At 44.9% G+C, this 19,921-nt stretch overlaps 2 protein-coding genes across 9 annotated transcripts in view; one reads left to right on the top strand and one right to left on the bottom strand.

The window, feature by feature from the left end:
- LOC147028301 (general transcription factor II-I repeat domain-containing protein 2A-like) overlaps positions 1–15,362 on the bottom strand; it is a 132,050-nt gene extending 116,688 nt beyond the window's left edge. Inside the window, exon 1 of the mRNA XM_085878591.1 lies at positions 13,945–15,362. Within this exon, the coding sequence (XP_085734717.1) occupies positions 14,225–15,193 (969 nt within the window). The 5' untranslated portion in view covers positions 15,194–15,362 and the 3' untranslated portion in view covers positions 13,945–14,224. The remainder of the gene's footprint in view (positions 1–13,944) is intronic.
- MASTL (microtubule associated serine/threonine kinase like) overlaps positions 1–19,921 on the top strand; it is a 73,730-nt gene that overhangs the window by 36,317 nt on the left and 17,492 nt on the right. For 7 of the 8 annotated variants that reach the window (XM_085878582.1, XM_085878581.1, XM_085878588.1 and 4 more), the window contains 2 exons: positions 1,171–1,582; positions 1,828–2,021. In XM_085878582.1, coding sequence (XP_085734708.1) covers positions 1,171–1,582; positions 1,828–2,021 — 606 coding nt within the window. The remainder of the gene's footprint in view (positions 1–1,170; positions 1,583–1,827; positions 2,022–19,921) is intronic. The other variant, XM_085878587.1, reaches the window with a different exon arrangement.

The raw sequence follows: 19,921 nt of genomic DNA, 5'->3' as shown, positions 1-19,921 counted from the left end.
AGTGCATTTGGGTGGCGTGCCAAGTGTGGTTTACCCAGTTTGTGGACTTAGTTTGTGGTTCCCACCTCTCACTTGTAAGGGTGTGGTGTGCACTGACCCCCTGACTGGGCAGTAGAGCGTTTTTTCCAAACAGAACTTGGTGGCAACTGAGTGGGCCGCAAAGGTGTATTTTCAGTACTGTCTCTTCTTCTGGTCTCTCTCCTGTGGTGTGGTTTTGGCCCAATTAATATCTGCTTTGAAAAGGATCTCTTGCTATTACAGAACCCGCGGTGCGTCCTTCACCCTTTTAAATATAATTTGTGTCATGTTGTCTTGTTCCTTGTTATCCCTTCCTCATTCATTAAACACACCTATGATTGAACATGGTCTCCATTGAGTATGCAAGTTGGCACGATAAAACCGTTCAGTTTTTCAGTCCCATAAAGGACAGATTTTGCAGGACGGTTATCGTCCAAGCTTCAACTTCTCCCCCATTGAGTGTGGAAAACCGCTGTAGTCACCACTTTGAGTGGCTTGGTGTGGAGGAGGAATCCGGCATGTCACTTGATCAACCTTGGACAAACCAAATTGAGTGTGGTCAAGGAGCGATTCGGCCTGCAATATAGGCTGATTGGCCGAAGTGACCACCTTAAGTATTATTTATAATGGAGCTGTAGTTACTGATGACTTACTTACTTTATGATAGAGCTGCAGTGACTGAACAAGGGTCCTCCATAGTAGTTATTACCTCCGCCACCGAATGTGAAGGAGGTTATGTTTTCACCCCTTTCTGTCTGTTTGTTTGTTTGTGTGTAGGATATCTCAAAAAGTTGTGGACGAATTCGGATGAAACTTGTTGGACACGGGTGTGAGACGAGGAAGAAATGATTCAATTTTGGTGGAGATCAGAATTCGGATCCACATCTGATAATTTTTAAAGTGATTCTCCACCATTGAGAGATCGGGTTAAAAACGATAAGATAGCATGATAATTCAAAAATGTATTGGGCCCGATATGTTCTCGTGGATCAGGCATTGTGTGGCAGAGGTATGCGCTCTTCTAAGTGCCCTAATCGTTGAATCTATTTTTATAATTTATTCATTTCAAAAGTTGTTGCATATATTTTTTTCATTGTTGAAAACATCCCAATTATTGTCTATCTGCCTCCCCCTTGGGTGACTTGATGGCAGGGTCAGAGGTCTTGTGAGAAGTCTCATGAGCATTGTGCTGCACAGAGCATGCAGTTGTCTACAGAAAGTGGTTCTTTGCAGTTCTTGGTTTCAAATATAGAGAACATCAGCTCCTTGCAAGGTCCCCTCTCTCTGAAAATGAGCCCTTTGGGTGGTTGTTACTCCTCTGTCATGGACATTTCTACGTTGGCATCCAACACCTGTGGCACATCCATGATGGAGATGTCAATTCAAAACTCAAGTCCCTGCTCTATGTCTTCTCCAAATTCACTGCAGGCTACCATCCCTGTGCTGGTTCAGCCATTGCCTTGTTCCACCCCTGAAAATGAACCACGTGGCAGAATGCATGAAGAACCCAGAGTGGCAATGCTGCGTTGCGGTACTCCGCTGCCCAAAAGAGTTTCTTCATTGGGTGAGCAAGCCTGGCAGCATTTCTGCCCCCAAAATCGACAATATATTTGATGCCTCATACTGTCTAATATTTTAATGCAGTTTTCTTTCCTATAAATTATTTCCTCAAAATGAATTAAAAAAAAATTGAGTAATTTCATCCTCTGAACTTTTTTTGTGGAGGGAGTGAGGCAGCTTTCTAGCTAATAACTCCCCATAAGCTGTGGTTATGACACAATTATGGTTTCTGCTACTATATTTCAACAGGTGTGCATGCAGCTAACCCCACTGCTCGGGCATCTCCTGCCCCTGTACTCAGCCTGACTCCACAGCTGTTGGAGGCACGAGCAGTCACAGGTGGATCTTCGGAAAGCAGTGGCTCTGTTTTCCTCCACTCGAGCGAAGAGCATTCTGATCACCATGGTCTTTCATGCGGCAATAATGAATCCAACATACCCAAAGTATTTTTATTTTTCACTTTTCATCTGTATAGATCGCATACTTTTGTGATATATGTGAAAAGTTGCACTTGGGAATACCCACTCCAATGGTATCCTCTAGCTCTAGCACAGTGTTTCTCAACCTTTTTGATACCGGGGACCACCTTGCTTCCTTCCCAGACCGACGTGGACCTCTTTCAAGGTCCAGGCCATTTTTGTCAATTTTTTTTTTGAACGATTAGATTTGTGCACATAGGCTTGAAATTAAATGAATGTGCACACACTGGGGTTTTATTCAGTTGAATAATCTGAAACTCACCCTATTCAGCACAGATAATAATAAATAATTTAACACTTTGTTTTTTTCTGTTGAAATGTAACAATTTAGAAGACAACTTTGACATGAATGTCATTTCTTTTTAAAATGTGTCTCTCTGGTCGAGCTGGGGGCAAGTGCTTTACTTTGTACACACATTCAATTCCCAAGGTGAACTGCAGATATCAGTGCAGCATTTTTACAAAAACATAATTAAAGGTATAAGAACAAGATCATTATCTCTCATTATTATTTGACATTTGCACATTACAGTTAATTTATTATTATTATTATGATTATTATTATTATTATTATTTCTTAATGGGTTCATTCAACATATCCTCATGAGATTTCTTTGTCTGCCGTGTCGACGCAAGCTTTTTAATCTGGGGATAAATGTTTGACAAGGATGCTTGGAGCATCTTTCCAATGCTCGATCTGTTCCTAAACTTGGTGTTTAGTTGGTGAAAAGGCAAGTACAATGGAATGGCAGTAAGGTTTTGACTGCAAGTTCACTGAATTCTGGATACTCTGTTTTGACTTTAATCCAGAAAGCAGGTAAAGTGAGGTTTTGAAATTTTAACTTCAGCCCCTTATCGCTTAACAACTCCAGCAAATTGTCCTCTAATTATGGCAACAGTGAGTCTCTGTGTCGATAGATGAGAATGGGTCACAAATCCATTGCTTTCCTTTCTGTGAATCAGTCCAGAGTGGAAATACTCTTCGAATTTTCAGAGTTTATTTTCGATTGGATGAGATTATTTTGCTCTGGAGAGTGAGATCGATGTTTTTACTGTCAACAGCCAGAGGATGAAATATATGGGAACATGTCAAAACAATAGTGCCCGACTTTCTTTCCTGACTTTGAGCTTCTTTTTACCTCTGCCACAAAGGTGAAGGAGGTTATGTTTTCACCCTTTTCTGCCTGTTTGTCTGTCTGTCTGTTTGTGTGTAGGATATCTCAAAAAGTTGTGGATGGATCCAGATGAAATCTTGTGGACAGGTTCGGTGTGTGACAAGGACGAACTGATTAGATTTTTTGGTGAAGATCCGCATCCGGATCCGACGACTAGAACTTCTTAAGTGATTCTTCACCATTGAGAGATGGGGCTAAAAACGACATAGTACTGTATAGCATGATATTTCAAACATGTATTGGGCCCGATATGTTCTCGTGGATCTGGCATTACTTGGCGGAGGTATGCGCTCTACCGAGTGCCCTTCTAGTTACAAGCTGTGTTCAGAGACATTAGTAGATCTTTTGGCGTGAAGTTTCATCTGAATCCATCCATAACATTTTGAGATATTGTGCTGCATATAATTTTCAACCCCATCTCTCAATGGTGAAGAATCACTTGAAACATTCAGATCTGGATCTTCACTAAAATCGATTAATCTTGGCCTTGTCACACACCCAACCTCTCCACCAAATTTTGTCTGAATCCGTCCGCAACTTTTTGAGATATCCCATTCACAGACGCAGACATGGGTGAAAACATAACCTCGGGCCATCTTAAGTGGTGGAGAAAACCAGCGTGATGCTTTCACTCTCTCGGTCCATTGGGATTCAATGTCTTCTGCAATATCAGTCATTCTCTGTAAGATGGTATCGTTTGACAAAGGAGGACCGCTAACTTTCTTCACAGCTGTATGAACCAAGACTGAATTGCAGGCATCTACAGTATTATTGAAGGCATTATTTAGCCTTCACCTATTGTAAATGGCGATTTGCATTTGCCAATGCATTTGGCCAGCAGATATGATGCTTTTAGCATTCCTTCACTTGTCGTTGCGGTATGTTGTAGGTTTTGTTGAGACTCCACTTCATCTCGCTTCCTTTGGAAAAATTCCACAGGCTTTTCTTTTATGTTTGGTCTCAAGGTGACAAATCATTTTGGAAGGGTTCATAGCTTCGTTGCTCAGACTCGCACCGCTCACACAACACACTGAGGTTTGGGGCATTTCTCTTCCCCGCTTCGAATAAACCTACGCTTTTTTATGTGGCATTGCATTTTCTGTTGAAGGCCAAAGGCTTGTTCATCTTTTCCAACTTTTCTTCTCTTTCATTACATGATTAATCACATGCCTCATCTCTGTAACGTTTCCACAAACTCTTACTAGTTCCCCAAAAAATGATACGAAGGTACTTGCTTTGACATACTATATGGTCAGATTTAAATATTTGTTTAATTTGCTGGCTTGTACTCCCGTTTATTTCAGTTGAAAGCACGTGCCAAGGATGAGCCAAATATTTGATTAACATCGATTTCTGAAAAGGAACAGAAGGGCCATTCTACCTCAGTTCAACCAAGGGTTGTAACCCGACCCCCTCAGATTTGGCTAATTTTTTTGCATGTATGTTGCATATGATAGTCTATGTTCACATACAAAATTTTAGGTAAATCTGACTTGGGGTTGACGAGATATGACCTTGAGAACTTTTGACCTTTTCGACTAATGTCGCGTTTCCAACAAAATTAAAATCCTCATATCTCAGCAACCCCTTTGCCCTATCTCGATTATTTTGGTGTCATTGGAAAGGTAATTGTCCATAGAACACAAATGCAGCATCGGTTCGTCAATCTAGTTAAGTTAGGGGTGGATTATTTGTTGACCTGACATTTGCTTGGTTTGTTTGCATTTTTACGACCTTTGCAACTTTGGCGGAAAATATCTCGAACAAAAAATAATGCCCCTCCAGTTTTTTGATATGTTGTAGGAGACAGTATGAACTTTCATTTTCATGCAAGGCCAGGTCAAGGTCACGAGGTCTTCAAGGTCAAGGACAAGGTCAAATGTCAGGTCAACAAATAATCCACCCCTAACTTAAATAGATCGATGAACCGATGCTGGATTTGCATTCTATGGACAATTACCTTTCCAACGACACCAAAATAATTGAGATAGGGCAAGGGGTTGCTGAGATATGAGGGTTTGAATTTTGTTGGAAACGCGACATTAGTCGAAAAGCTCAAAAGTTCTCAAGGTCATATCTCGTCAACCCCAAGTCCGATTTAGCTAAAATTTTGTATGTGAACATCGACTATCATATGTAACATACATGCAAAAAATTAGCCAAATCTGAGGGGGTCGGGTTACAACCCTTGGGTGAACTGTGGTAGAATGACCCAGAAGTGATGTCCTGAAAATTAATGGAAATCCCACTCTGTGCACGTGTTACGAATTTTTTTTTTAAGCTTCATATCATGACGTGTGACCTATTGTGAGCCGTTTGGGATTTTGTGGAATTCTGCTCCACACACATTGATTGACTTGAAGAGGTGTCATTGTTTTTTTTATTTTTATTTTTTATTAAGCCTTTGAATCTAAGCGCTGGTCTACCGGCAACTATTCAAACCTCCATGTACCCGAGCGGCCGGTCTACCCGTCGCCACTTGCTTTTAATTTTATTATTATTTTTAATTTGATCGAGACCAGTCTATTATTCAATATATCAATAATTTGTAATTTCGAGGCTATAAAAACATTCACAGGAAGAAAACTGAAATCAAATAAATTTCAACTTTTCTGTTTTTTTTTTTTTTTTTTTTTTTTTTTCCTTTTTCCAGGGAGCACAGGATGGATGAGCTGAAAGTCCAAGGAGCTCAGGGTTCAAAAGTTTAAAAATTGACAGACACACACTATATATATATATATATATATATATATATATATATATATATATATATGTATATATATATATATATATATTAATAATTTCATCGGCGGAGGCATTACGTAGTTGGCCGTCCGTCCATGAGACGTGATTCCCTTTCAAATTAATTTTCGCTGCAACTGCTTATCTGATTGACATGAAATTTCCACCATAGCTGTGACTACTCGTATACAATGTTTTAATGACAATTATGACATCATAGGTCACTTGGTGTGGCAGCCATGTTGGAAAAAAAATGGAAAAACTTTTTACCTCGATCGCCGAAACTGCTCCATGGAAAAAAGTACACCCGATGGGGAATAAGTGTTGTTCACTATAACATCATCGGTGAAATGGTATCCCAGCCAAAATTTGACATGAATGCTTTACCTGATCAGTATAAAAATTTTGGAGGATCACAGAGGGATAAATTGGTCAACAAAAAATATTGATGATGTCATTGGTCGTGTGGTTCATTAGCCATATTAAAAAAAAAAACCTCAAACGACTGAACAGATCAAGCCGAAACTTTACAGGAATGCACACTTATCTATGAGGGGCAAAAACTTCGCTCCCTTTGATGACGTAGGTCACATGGTTTGGCAGACATATTGGATTTACCCTAAAACCTTAAAAAAAAATTGACAGTTACAAAAAAAAAAAACCTTGACAGTCAGGTCAGGTTAGATCTGTGACCTGCTGCAGGTATCATGTAAAACTGTACTAACCTGTTCCATGGTCGGGTTGTCGGTGACTAAACCGTCTCCCCCACCAGGTTTTTTGGTGAGGAGGGTGCTTGGATATGGACACCCAGCAGGATTAAAAACAAAACCTGTTAAAGGGCGGAGGAGCTCCTTGTGAGCCAATGGCCATCCATATCTAGTGCCCAACTCTGTCTGCGGACGTCCTCCTGCAGTTGGGTTACTTCTTATTAGGAGGTTGGTGGCAGGATTTGCACTCCATCCACCGTAAAACCCTTCATTCCGCAAAACACAAAAACGCAAAAAATATCTGAAAACCCACTCTGGGAGTACCTCCTGTGCAGCTTCCCTTCGCAGGGCAGCTCACCGGATGACGGGATTGGGGCAAAGTCTTCGGGACCCCCAATCTTTGATGACAGGAGGGAAACCACGGGGTAACATTCCTGGGTCAGATTGCGGGAGAGAGTGTCGGAGTGGTGCTGAGGTGTCGTCCACCAGACGGTGGTCTCCTTGGGTTAACCTGAGGGCGGTCCCTTTGGGTGGGTGCCTGGAATGTCCTATTCCTAAGAGAGGATGATAACCTGTCTGTTATCATCTGAGCTCAAGCGTTTGGACATCGGTATTGCAGCACTCTCTGAGGTTCGGAGACCGGATTGCGGTAAGATCATGGTGGGTGGTTACACCTCCTATTGGTCTGGTGGCTCTGATGGTTACCATACTCAAGGAGTTGCTGTTGCTGTGTTCAATAAGCTGACCCCAATGATAATTGAGGTAACACCGGTCAATGAGCGTATTTTGAGACTAAGGATTCGTCACTCCTTAGGTGTCATTTCCCTGGTCTCTGTCTATGCTCCGACTGAGGGGAGTGATCTAATCGTGAAGGATGCATTCTGCGCCACGCTCGAGTCTGTGGTTGATCAGTGCCCCAGACGAGATACACTTCTAGTATTGGGGGATTTCAATGCATCGACTGGAATTGATAGGGATGGTTATGAGACATGTGTTGGTCCCCATGGGTCAGGAACTATGAACCAGAATAGCACTGAGTTCCTTGACTTTGCAAGAAGTCATGGACTGAGGGTAGCTGGTTCATGGTTCCAGCACCCACACGCTCATCGCTGGACTTGGTGTTCCAACGCTCGCGGTGTGGCAAAGGAGATTGACCATGTCCTCGTTGATGGTCGCTGGAGGATGATCCAGAACTGCAGGATCTACCGGAGTGCTCAGTTCCTCAATACTGACCAGCGGCTTGTTGTAGAAACTCTAAAGCTGCACTTTAAATCCGGGAGAATGGTACCATCGCAGCCTCGGCTGGATGTTGGCAAGCTCAAGGATGAGAGGGTAGCTGAGGAGTTTGTGAACAGGCTGAGTGGAGATTTGGGGGGTCTGGGTGCTTTGGGGGGTCCTGAAGAGTTGTGGAGTGCCTTCAAGACCACCGTCCTTGATGTTGTCGGTGGATGTCTTGGAACTCACCGCAGGGCAAAGAAGAACTTTCTTTCGAGGGACACTGGATACCATCGACCAGAGTCACAGGGCCAGGCTGAATGGCAGAGCTGAGCTGTTCAGGGAGCTGAGGCGTAAAACTGTACATGCACTAAGGGTGGGCAAGGAGGCCAATGTGCGAGGAATCTGTGAGGGGGTAGAGCATCACATGTGGTCAAGTGATTCTCATCCTGCTTACAGGGGATTCGTGCATTGCGTTCATCCAAGCCCATCCCTCAGAGCACTGCAGTTAGAGCAGAGTGGTAGGCTCTTGACAGAGGAGTCTGAAGTGAAGGCCCGCTGGGCCAGTTACTTTGAGCGGTTGTACTAGTCTGATCCACCAGCTGTCGAGTTGGACATCAAGGGTGTTGCAATCCCTGTTGCTGACCCTCCAATCAATTGTGGTCCACCTTCGCTTGTGGAAACACGGGCTGCGGTGAACCGGTTGAAACTGGGTAAAGCTCCAGGGATCTGTGGCATCCATGCTGAACTCCTCAAGGCTGGTGGAAATGCTGCAGTCATGTCGTTGCATGCAGTTTTGTGCTCTGCCTGGAACACAGGCATCATCCCAACTGATTGGAAGAGGGGCCTTGTTGTTCCTCTCTGGCAAGGGAAGGGTGATCGCCAAGACTGCAGCAACTAAAGAGGGGTGACGCTGTTCTCAGTGCCGGACAAGGTCTTTGCTCGGATAATTCTTGATAGGGTTCGCCACCATTTGCTTGAGCACCAGCGTCCAGAGCAGTCAGGCTTTATACCAAAGAGGTCAACGATTGACCGTATCCTTGCTCTTCGGGTCCTCACCCAACGCAGACGAGAATTCGGCAGGGGCTGCTTGCAGCCTATGTTGATCTCTGTAAAGCATTCGATTCAGTGAATCGGGATGCCCTCCGGAGGATTCTTGCTCTTTGTGGGGTGCCACCAAAACTGATCGATCTGATGTCTGAACTCTACTCTTGTACTGAGAGTGCTGTGAAATGTGGTGGTACCATCTCTGACTTATTTCCAGTTGTTACTGGAGTTTGTCAGGGGTGTGTACTGGCCCCCCACACTTTTCAGCACTTGTATAGACTGGATTCTCGGGAGGATGTCTGAGAGATCAAGCTGCGGTGCATCGTTTGGGAATGTCAAGATCTCGGACCTTGATTTTGCGGAGACTTTAGATATCCTTTTGGGGGCCTTGGGGTGCTGAATGAGGAGTCTGAGCCACTGGGATTACGGGTTTCTTGGGTCAAAACTAAGATCCAGGCTTTCAATGACATCTTGGATGCTGCTGTCCTGTCTGTGTCTGTTTGTGGTGAGGATGTTGAGGTCGTGGAGAGATTCACTTACCTTTGCAGTGATATTCATGTCTCTGCTGGCTGTGAGTCAGAGGTCAATAGACGTCTGGGTCAGGCCTGGGGAGTCATGGACTCACTGGATCATGGGGTGTGGCGCTGCCGGTACCTGTGCGGGAGGACGAAAGTCTGAGTCTTCAGGTCTTTGGTGCTTCCAGTCTTGCTCTATGGATGCGAGACTTGGACTCTGACCAAGGATCTGAGACAGAGACTTAATTCCTTTGGTACCGGGTCTCTTCGGAGAATCCTTGGCTATTGCTTGTCCGATTTTGTGTCCAACGAGCGGTTGCTGAGAGAGACTCGGATGAGATTTGTTACCTGCATGGTCCTTCAGCGTCAGTTGTGGCTGTATGGACATGTGGCTCGTTTTCCTGACGCTGATCCTGCTCACCAGATTCTCTCAGTGAGGGAGTCTCGTGAGTGGAGGAGGCCAATGAGCCTATCACGTGCCTCGTGGTTGCAGCATGTTGACCGGCATCTCAAGGAGATGGGGATGGGCCTGGCATCTGCCTGGGGGATGGCCAGACGGAGGCCCCTGGAGTACTGGTGGAAAGTGGTCGCAGCGACGCGCTGTTCTGCCACATGCTTCCATACCTACCTGACCTTTAAAAACCCTCTTTTGAATGGCTTGACAGATTGAGGGGAATCTTCACACGCGCGATTGCCAAGCCTTGGGAATACCTGGGTGTTCACGAATAATTGCAAGGTCATATGGTTTGGCAGCCATATTGGATTGGAGGAAAATATTATAGTTGTCTCTTGAACTGCTTCATCGGTCGACATGAAACTTCACAAATACCTCCTCACGCCATTGCTGCATACAGCCATCTTGGATAATGTAGATAACGGATAGAAAAACGCAACTTATCTGATTAACATGAAACTTTACAAACCTGTTCCCTCACCCATTTCGAGGGAGAAGGTAAATTTATGATGTCATCGGTCATGTAGTTTGGCAGCCATATTGGATTGAAAATAAAATGTTCAAAAATCTTGTTCTCCAGAAATGGCTTATGAGATCGATCCGAAAGTTCACACACATGATTTCCTACCTTGGGGAATATATGTTGTAATTATTCACATTATAGGTCACATGGTCTGGCAGCTATGTTTTTATTTATTTATTATTTTTTTTGGAAGAAAAAATCTATTCATACCTTCTCCAGAACCACTTGACAAATCGAGGGGAAACTTAGTGTTTTACCCAAGCTTTGGGAATACCAGGGTGTTCACAAATATTTAATGTCACTTGGTCTGGCAGCCATGTTGGTTTTAACGAAAATCTTTTTAAAATATCATTTATCTTGATTGGGAAATATGTTTTAAATTTCAACCTAATCGGACACATGGTCTAGCAGTCAGAATTATTTAATTCTTTCAATCACGGTTCTTATTTAAGTTTTTTTTTTACAACTATCTATTATGATGTTATAATGTGGGCAGATGCATATTTGTCAACATCACAATGTCAGAGTGCCGTTCTTGTTTTTTAATCTAATTTCAGACTGACCAGCAAAGGCTCTGCGGTGGACCTCCACCGGTCCATGGACAGGTTTTTGAGAAACAGTGCTCTCGTAGACACTGCAGAACCAGGAATGCAATCCAGAAGGCAGAAAGAACCTGAGATTGATCTCTTCAATGTAGTGTACTGCATTGCAGTGTCGCACAATTCAGTACCCTGCCTTTTCTTCCTGTTTCCTGCCCTTCTCTGGATTAATATTTTCCTTCTTTGATTGAATTGCTCATTTCCTGCTATGCTCTTGCTAGAGATAGAGATGAGTTTCTGAAGTTTGGGATTCGCCAAAGCATGTCGTAACTGCGTGTGAAAACATGCACAAAAATGGCGCCAAGCCGCTGTCTGAGCGGGAAACGTACAGGAGGAAATTCAGGTGGTGATACTCGACATCGGGGCTCAGAAACCGCCATGCAACTTCTTTATTGATCGCACTTGCCGACGCCGCTCCTCTGCAGAATGGCACCGTCTTTTTTTTCCCTGATGCCGCAACACGAGGCTTCGAGGCATGGTCTCACATTACCCAGCTAACAGTCAATGGCCAGCGTCTTGCTCCATCACGCGAGCCAGTTTGCCTCAGCAAGAACACTAGAATCATGCAGTCTTCACTATGTCATGGGGAAGCCAGCAGTAATGCCCTTCTCTTCCAACTGCCGATCCTGCCTCACTTGCTTTTGTCCCGCTCCTTCTCTCGTGTCCCGACTCCAATCCTAACTCCCCTCCTCTCTGAGGTCACACCCATCAATCATTCACTTGAGAGGCGTGGTTTGCTGGTTGTCATTCCTGGAGGCGGAGTTTCTTGCCTGCTTGGATGTGCAGCTTGGTTGTCGTCGTCTTAAGTACGTGGTCCTTCTTTATCGCCGGTCTTGAAATGCAAACACATAGCAAAAGGTCACTGGGGCAATCACATACTGGGAGAAATTATCCTTAAACCCTACCTAATCAACACAGCACCCCGCCCCCCCCCCCCCCCCATGTGGCCACACGTAACACTTAAGCTCACAGTTTCCTGACTTAAATTACATCGACATGTCTCCTACATGTCCATGAACCAAGCAACTCTTATACAATCCTAGCTTTTCTATGAAATTCCTCCATCTACCCCACAAACATAACAATATCTTGATTGGATAAGTGCCCACCCCCCTTATATTAGCAATTGTAAATTAGCACAGGTGTAATCGCATTCAAAATCACACACCAAGTTAATTGGCCTCCGCCTGTGTTATATTATAGTGATTCTGATTATTTCAGAGTAAAATCAGCTGTTCCTGTAGGTTTCCTCTGCTGGGTAGTGCATTTCACAGCAAAGATTCTACCATGGGCACCAAGGAGTTTTCAAGAGACTGCTGGGATAAAGTTATGGAAAGGCACCGGTCTGGGCATGGGTATAAATATATTTCAAAGGCCATGAATATCCCTTGGAGCACAGTCAAGACAATCATAAAGAAGTGGAAGGCATATGATACCACCAAGATACTTCCTAGAACAGGCCTCCCTCCAAACTGGGTGACCAAGCAAGGAGGAGACTGACCAGAGAGACCACCAAGAGGCTAATGGCAACTTTGAAAGAGCTCCAGGCCTTTATGGCAAAGACATGGTCACTGTGTACAGATGGAACCAATATCCCAAGCACTCCACAAGTCTGATCTGTATGGTAGGGTGGCAAGAAGGAAGCAATTACTCAAAAAAGCCCACCTCGATTCCCATTTGAGGTATACAAAAAACACTTCGGAGATTCTGAAGCCATGTGGCAAAGAGTTTTGTGATCTGATTAAATATTTTGGCCTAAATGCAAAAGGGTATGTTTCACGCAAATCCAATACAGCACATCACCCAAAGGACACCACCCCTACTGTGAAGCATGGTGGTGGCAGCATCATGTTATAGGGATGTTTCTCATCAGCAGCGACTGGGGCACTTGTCAGAATAGAAGGGAAAATGGATGGAGCAAAATAGAGAAAAATCCTAGAGGAAAACCGGCTGCCCTCTGCAAGAAATCTGAAATTGGGACGGAAGTTCACGTTTCAGCATGATGACGACACGAAGCATGCAGCCAAAGCTACACTGAAGTGGTTAAGGAACATAAATATAGATGTCCTTGAGTGGCCCAGTCAGTCATGACCTAAATCCAATTGAAAATCTGTGGCAGGACTTGAAGTTGCATTCCATCAATGTTCCCCACACAACTTAGCTGAGCATGAACAGTTTCGTACAGAAGAATTGGCAAATATTCCCCAATCAAGATTTGCAACGTTGGAGACCTTCCCCAACACACTCACAACTGGAATTGCCCTCAAAGGTGCTTCCACCAATTATTAACTCAGCCGGGTGGACAGTTATCCAACCGAGATATTCTAGTTTTGTGTTTTTTATTCATTTTCTGAAGTTTGTAGAATTTGTTTTTGAATTGGAAGTGTGAGTTACAACGTGTAAATATTGGTGATAAAGTCTGATTTAATTCCAGGCTGTAAGACAACAAAAGGTGAAAATTTTGAAAGGGGGTGTAGACTTTCTATAGGCACTGCACATCTACATATAACTTACTAGCAAAATTACCTGTCCTCAGTGAGAGGAGAAGTTTTTAAGGTGATTGCTCAAATTAAATATATTTCACAGACTTCATAAAGGTTAATTGTGTTGCACTCCTGGTTTCACTCACAGCCAAAGCTCTAAGCTACTTATACCGACAACCGCAAAATTGTGGTGCAATATCAGAAGGCAGAGGTTCGATTTGTCGAAAAAGATGATAAAATATAACTTTTAAATTGTGTTATTCCAGGGGTCGGGAACGTTTTTGACTCAGAGAGCCATTAAAGCAAAATATTTGGAAATCTATTTCAGTGAGAGCCATATAATATATTTTAAGACTGAATTCAACTAAATGTGAGTATAATAAGCCTCTGAATTTATTATTTTAAATAATGTTGTTATAATACTCACCATTAATGGGACTTCTGGTGCTGCATGGATTTGCTGATGGCTTTGTAGTCTGGTTGGTACTTGGTGAGGTTAAGCTTCATGCAAGCGTTGAGGCTTTCATCCGTTAGACGTGATCGTAGGTTGGACTTGATGTTTTTAAGATGTGAGAATGACTGCTCACATGCATACGTAGATCCAAACAAGGTCAATACAGCAATACTCACACGCTGCAGTGTGAGGTATGTGACAGGAAGCGCGTTCCAAGTTTTGATAATCAGCTCGTCTTCGGGTTGAAGTTTTTTCATTTCTGTCCACATGTGCTTGCTCGCCAACTCCCTTTCTGTCGTGCGATTCTTTCCAAATCTTCATTCAGTGACTTGAACTTATTCACCCACATGTCTGAGGCCTTCAGGTCAGCCACTTCTGCTTCAAAATCTCTGACGGAGACACCAGGAATGCAACTCAGGTCGGCTGTGTTCAGTGAACACTCGTTTGGATGGGTGATGAACTTAAAAAGACGAGTGTGCTCACGAAATTCTCCAAAGCATGCTTTGAATGACTGTAGGAGACTGGATGTGAAGCCAGCTAACTGGTGGAGATCAAAGTTTTGAGTGGGCTCACTTGCTGTGCATGCATCTTTAAATTGTCTCAGTTTTTCAAAATGTAGTAAACGACCTGTTTCAAGATCCATGATAAAGAGCTCCAGCTTGTTTTCAAAAGCAAACACGGCTTGTTGAAGGGATAACACTGTATTTCCAATGCCTTGCATTTTCACGTTGAGCTCGTTCAGATGTTCAGTCATATCCACGAGATAGTAAAACTTGAGGAGCCACTCAGTTTCGGCTAGCTCAGGATGCTCAATCCCTTTCATTTCAAGGAAAGTCCGGATTTCGTTCAGGCAAGCCGCAAAACGGCTAAGCACCTTCCCTCTTGACAACCAACGCACATTGCTGTGCAAAAGCAGACCGTGATAGTTATTTCCAACTTCATCCAGCAGTGTTTTAAACTGGCGAGCATTTAAGGCTCGGGCAACAATAAAGTTGATCACACGAATGACCAGCGACATCACTTCGCCAAGCTGCCCATCACACATCTGAGCACAAAGTGCCTCCTGGTGTAGAATGCAATGGAAACTTAGGATGGGTCTATTTTCATGTTCACGGAGAAGCGCCACAAATCCTTTGTTTTTCCCCACCATACACGGAGCACCATCAGTACACACCGAGATAAGTTTATCCATTCGTAGATTTTTTTCTTGAGCGAACTCCATGAAAGACTTGAATAAATACTCACCTCTTGTGGACCCTTTTATTGGCAGAACAGCAAGACTTTCTTCGCGCAGTGTATCACCAGCAGCATATCTTGCAATCACACTGAACTGCGACAAATGGCTTGCGTCTGTTGACTCATCCAAAGCCAGGGAAAAGAACGGCGCTGTATTTATGTCCTCCACTTGGTTTGCCATCATGATGGTACGATCATGAACAGTTCTTGCCGACAGAGGCATGTCTTGTATCCGTTTGATTAACTTGTCTTTGTTCGGAAGATCATCAAAACGTTCATTGGCGACATCCAGCATGAACGTTTTTGCATACTCGCCATCTGTGAATGGTTTTCCGTTCCTCACTATTGCTAAAGATCCAGCAAAGCTGGCGGAATTATAGTCACCTTGCCGGGTCCATACGCGGAGTTGCTGCTGGCTGGCTTGCACCCTGCTCAGTAGCTCTTGGCACGCTTTCTTTCTGCTGTCTCCCGCAGGGTATTTTGATGCAAAGGTAGCATGGCGTGTGTCGAAGTGCTGCTTTATATTCGACTGTTTCATCGATGCAATTTTGTCATTGCAAATTAGACACACCACAGAACCTGCTCTCTCCACAAAGGCGAATTCTTCGGCCCATTCGTCCTGAAATGTACGATACTCCTCATCTTTTTTTCTTTTCGCCATCTTCTTCGTCGAAGGGTTAGCTTTGAGCAAATGAGAGAGAGGGAGATGTTGACCCAAGTGAGTCTGGCTGGCCTGCGCATGGGCTGACATACTCGAGAGGTGCGGCGCAGCCGGCCGACTCTGGGTTGCTGTCGCCTCAGCGGTGGCGCGTGATTGGTCGAGATGAATTCCGTGACGCGTCTCGGCGGCGGCACGTCATTGGAGGAACCGAAATCACGAGTCGCCTCAGCGGTGGCGTGTGATTGGTCGAGATGAATTCCGTGACGCGTCTCGGCGGCGGCACGTCATTGGAGGAACCGAAATCACGAGTCGCCTCAGCGGTGGCACGTGATTGGTCGATATGAATTCCGTGACGCGTCTCGGCGGCGGCACGTCATTGGAGGAACCGAAATCACTACTCGCGTCGGCCGCATGACTGGACGAAACAAAAACCGCTTCAGACAATTCGGAGGTGTTTTTTCTTCTCTCCTTCTGCCAAGTTCAGCCCTGCACGTGAATGAAGCACGACACCATTCAAACTATAGGTAAAGCTTCTGCGAGAAATATTGGGCTTTCCAAGTTTCAAACTCCAATTTTATCTGCGAGCCAGATGCAATCATCAAAAGAGCCATACCTGGCTCGCGAGCCACACGTTCCCGACCCCTGTGTTATTCCATGAAGGTCGTCAGGTCAGTTATTTGGAGCATGCTCATGAATGGAGCATCGCCTCGTCCATTTTCCGCCGGTACTCCAGGGGCCTCCGTCTGGCCATCCTATCTCCTTGTAATGCCAATCAACCTGCTGCAACCATGAGGCATGTGGTCGGCTTGTTGGCATCCTCCACTCATGACACTCTCGCTGAGAGAATGGTGAGCAGGATCAGTGTCAGGAAAACGAGCCACATGTCCATACACCTGCAGCTCACTCTCATCGAGTATACAGGTAACTAATCTCATCTGAGTCTCAGCAAATGCTTGTTGGACCCAAATTCTGACAAGCAATCGCCAGGGATTCTCTGAAGAGATCTGGTACCGAAGGAGTTAATTATTTGTTTGAAATCCTTGGTCAGAGTCCAAGTCTCGCATCCGTAGAGCAAGACTCGAAGCACCCAGGACTTAAAGACTTGGACATTCGTCCTCCTGCATAGGTTCCGACAGTGCTACACCCATGATCCAGTGAATCCATGACTCCCCAGACCCGACCCAAACATATTTCGACCTCTGGCTCACAACATGCAGCGACCTGAATATCACTGCCAAGGTAAGTGAATGTCTCTCTGACATCAACGCCCTCGCCACAGACAGGTACAGACAAGATGGCAGCACACAAGATGTCATTGAAAACCTGGATCTTATTTTTGACCCAGAAGACTCATAATCCCAGCAGCTCTGACTCCTCATTCAGCACCTTGAGGGCCCCCATAAGGATATCCTGAGTCTCCACAAAGATGACTGCGTCATCAGCAAAATCTACATCAGAGATCTTGACATTCCCAACGATGCACCGCAGCTTGATCTCTCTGACGTCCTCCCCAGAATCCAGTCCCTGCAAACGCTGAAAAGTGTGGGTGCCAATACACCCCTGAAAACTCCAGTAATAACTGGAAATATGTTGGAGATATAGCCACCACACCTCACAGCACTTTCAGTACCAGAGTGTAGTTTAGAAATCAGATTGATCAGTTTTGCTGGGACCCCACAAATACTGAGAATCCTCCAGAGGGCATCCCCATTCACTGAATTGAATGCTTTGCAGAGATGAACATAGGCTGCAAACAGACCTTGCTGAAACTCTCGCCTGCATTCGGTGAGGACCCAAAGAGCAAAGATACGGTCAATTGTTGACCTCTTTGGTGTAAAGCCCGAATACTCTGCATACTGGTGCTCAAGCAGGTGGTGGAAAACCCGAGCAATAATTATCCGAGCAAAGGCTTTGCCCAGCACTGAGCACCGTCATCCCTCGGTAGTTGTTGCATTCCTGTTGATCACCCTTCCCTTTCCAGAGAGGGACAACAAGGCCCCTCTTCCAGTCAGTTTGGATGATGGCTGTGTTCCAGTAGTACTACAGCAAAGCAAACCAATTGTTCAAATTTGCATAAAAGCACCAAAATTGGTACACATGTAGAATAATGTATTCCGAATAATTCTAGATATGGAGCCACCCGAGATTGTGGTATGGTCAGCTTTGGCTGACCAAGGCACAATCTCGGGTGGCTCCATATCTAGAATTGTTCGGAATACATTATTCTACATGTGTACCAATTTTGGTGCTTTTATGCAAATTTGAACAATTGATCTGAAATATCAGACTACGCTGCTGGACTACAGGCAGAGCACAGAACTGCATGCAATGATATGAGTAAAGCATATCAAACAGCCTTGGAAGCTTAGCATGGATGCCACAAATCCCAGGAACTTTGCTCCTTTTCAACAGGTTCAGCACAGCCTTTGTTTCCACAAACTAATGTGGTTCACAGTTAATTGGATGGTCAGCAATGTGGATATTAATACCCATGATGTCTAACTCAACAGCTGGTGTGTCAGACTGGTCCAGCCGCTCAAAGTAACTGGTCCAGTGGTTCTTCATTTTAGACTCCTCTGTCAAGAGCTCACCACCCTCTGCTCTAACTGCAGGACACCGAGGGACAGGCTTGGAGGAGCGCAATGCATGGATTCCCCTGTAAGCAGGACGAGAATCACTCGTCCACAGGTGATTCTCTGCCCCTTCATCAATTCCTCACACATACGCCTCCCTGTCCGCCCTCAGCGACCGTATAGTTTTACACTTTAGTTCCCTGAACAGCTTGGTTCTGCCATTAAGCCTGGCACTGCAACTCTGGTCAATGGTATCCAGTGTCCCTTGGGAGACAAAGTTCCTCTTTACCTGATGGTGAATTCCAAAACACCCACTGGCAACATCAAGGATGGTATTCAAAGAAGGCACTCCACAACTCTTGAGGATCCACTGAAACATCCAGACCCCCTCGATCCCCACTCAACCTGTTCGCAAACTCCTCAGTTACACACTCATCCTTGAGCTTGCCAACATTCAGCTGAGGCTAAGATGGTCCCATTCTCTTAGAGTTGAGCCACAGCTTCAGAGTTGCTGCAACAAGCATGTGGTCGGTTTTGAGAACTGAGCACTCTGATAGACCCTCCAGTTCTGGAGCATCCTCCAGCAACCATCAACGAGCACATGATCAATCTATTTTGCCACACCACCAGCATTGGAATACCAGGCCCAGCGATGTGGCTGTGGGCACTGAAACCATGAACCAGACACCCTGAGTCCATGACATCTTATGAAGTCAAGGAACTTGGTGCTCTTTTGGTTCATGGTTACGGACCCATGGGGACCAACACGTCTCATAACCATCCCTTTCAGTGCCAGTCGATACTTTGAAATCCCCAAGATAGGAAGAGTGTCTCACCTGGGATACTCGAGACTCTCGCATGGCATATAATGTCTCCTTCACTGTGAGATCACTCACCTCAGTCGGAGCTTTCACAAAGACCAGGGAAGAGACACCCAGAGATGAATCCTCAGTCTCATGGTAGCCTGGTGTTGGCTCAGTGACTAGGGTGACTGGCTTCGCATCCTAGGTTCCTGAGTTTGAGCCCTGTTGGCTGCTGAATTAACACCAGGTGGGGTTGACTCAGCCTGCCATTCTTCTGAGGTTGGCAAAATGAGTACCATTGTACTGGTTGTGGGTCACAGCGTCAGTTGGCACCGCTGCGCTTCCAAGAAATTATAGCTAATCGACAGCCAAGCTGCCATACGCTAGAACAGAACAATCTCATAATATGCTTGTTGACCAGTGTTACCTCGATTATCATCGGAGTCAGCTTTTTGGACACAGCTACAGCAACTCCTTGGGTATGGTAACCATGAGAGTGACCAGACCAGTAGTAGGTGTAACCACCCTCCATGATCTCATCACTATCCGGTCTACGATCCTCAAATTACTGACTGATGTTCAAATGCTGGAGCTCAGATGACAGCAGATAGGTGATCATCCTCCCTTAGAGTGAGGACATTCCAGGCATCCACCCAAAGGAACCGCCTCTTGTTAAC

This window comes from Eptatretus burgeri, chromosome 4 (assembly GCF_056783735.1).
Source record: "Eptatretus burgeri isolate ZD-2024b chromosome 4, Ebu_testis_v1, whole genome shotgun sequence".
Classification (NCBI taxonomy): domain Eukaryota; kingdom Metazoa; phylum Chordata; class Myxini; order Myxiniformes; family Myxinidae; genus Eptatretus; species Eptatretus burgeri.
The sequence above is the reverse complement of the archived record's forward strand: the minus strand, read 5'-3'. Positions and strand labels throughout refer to the sequence as shown.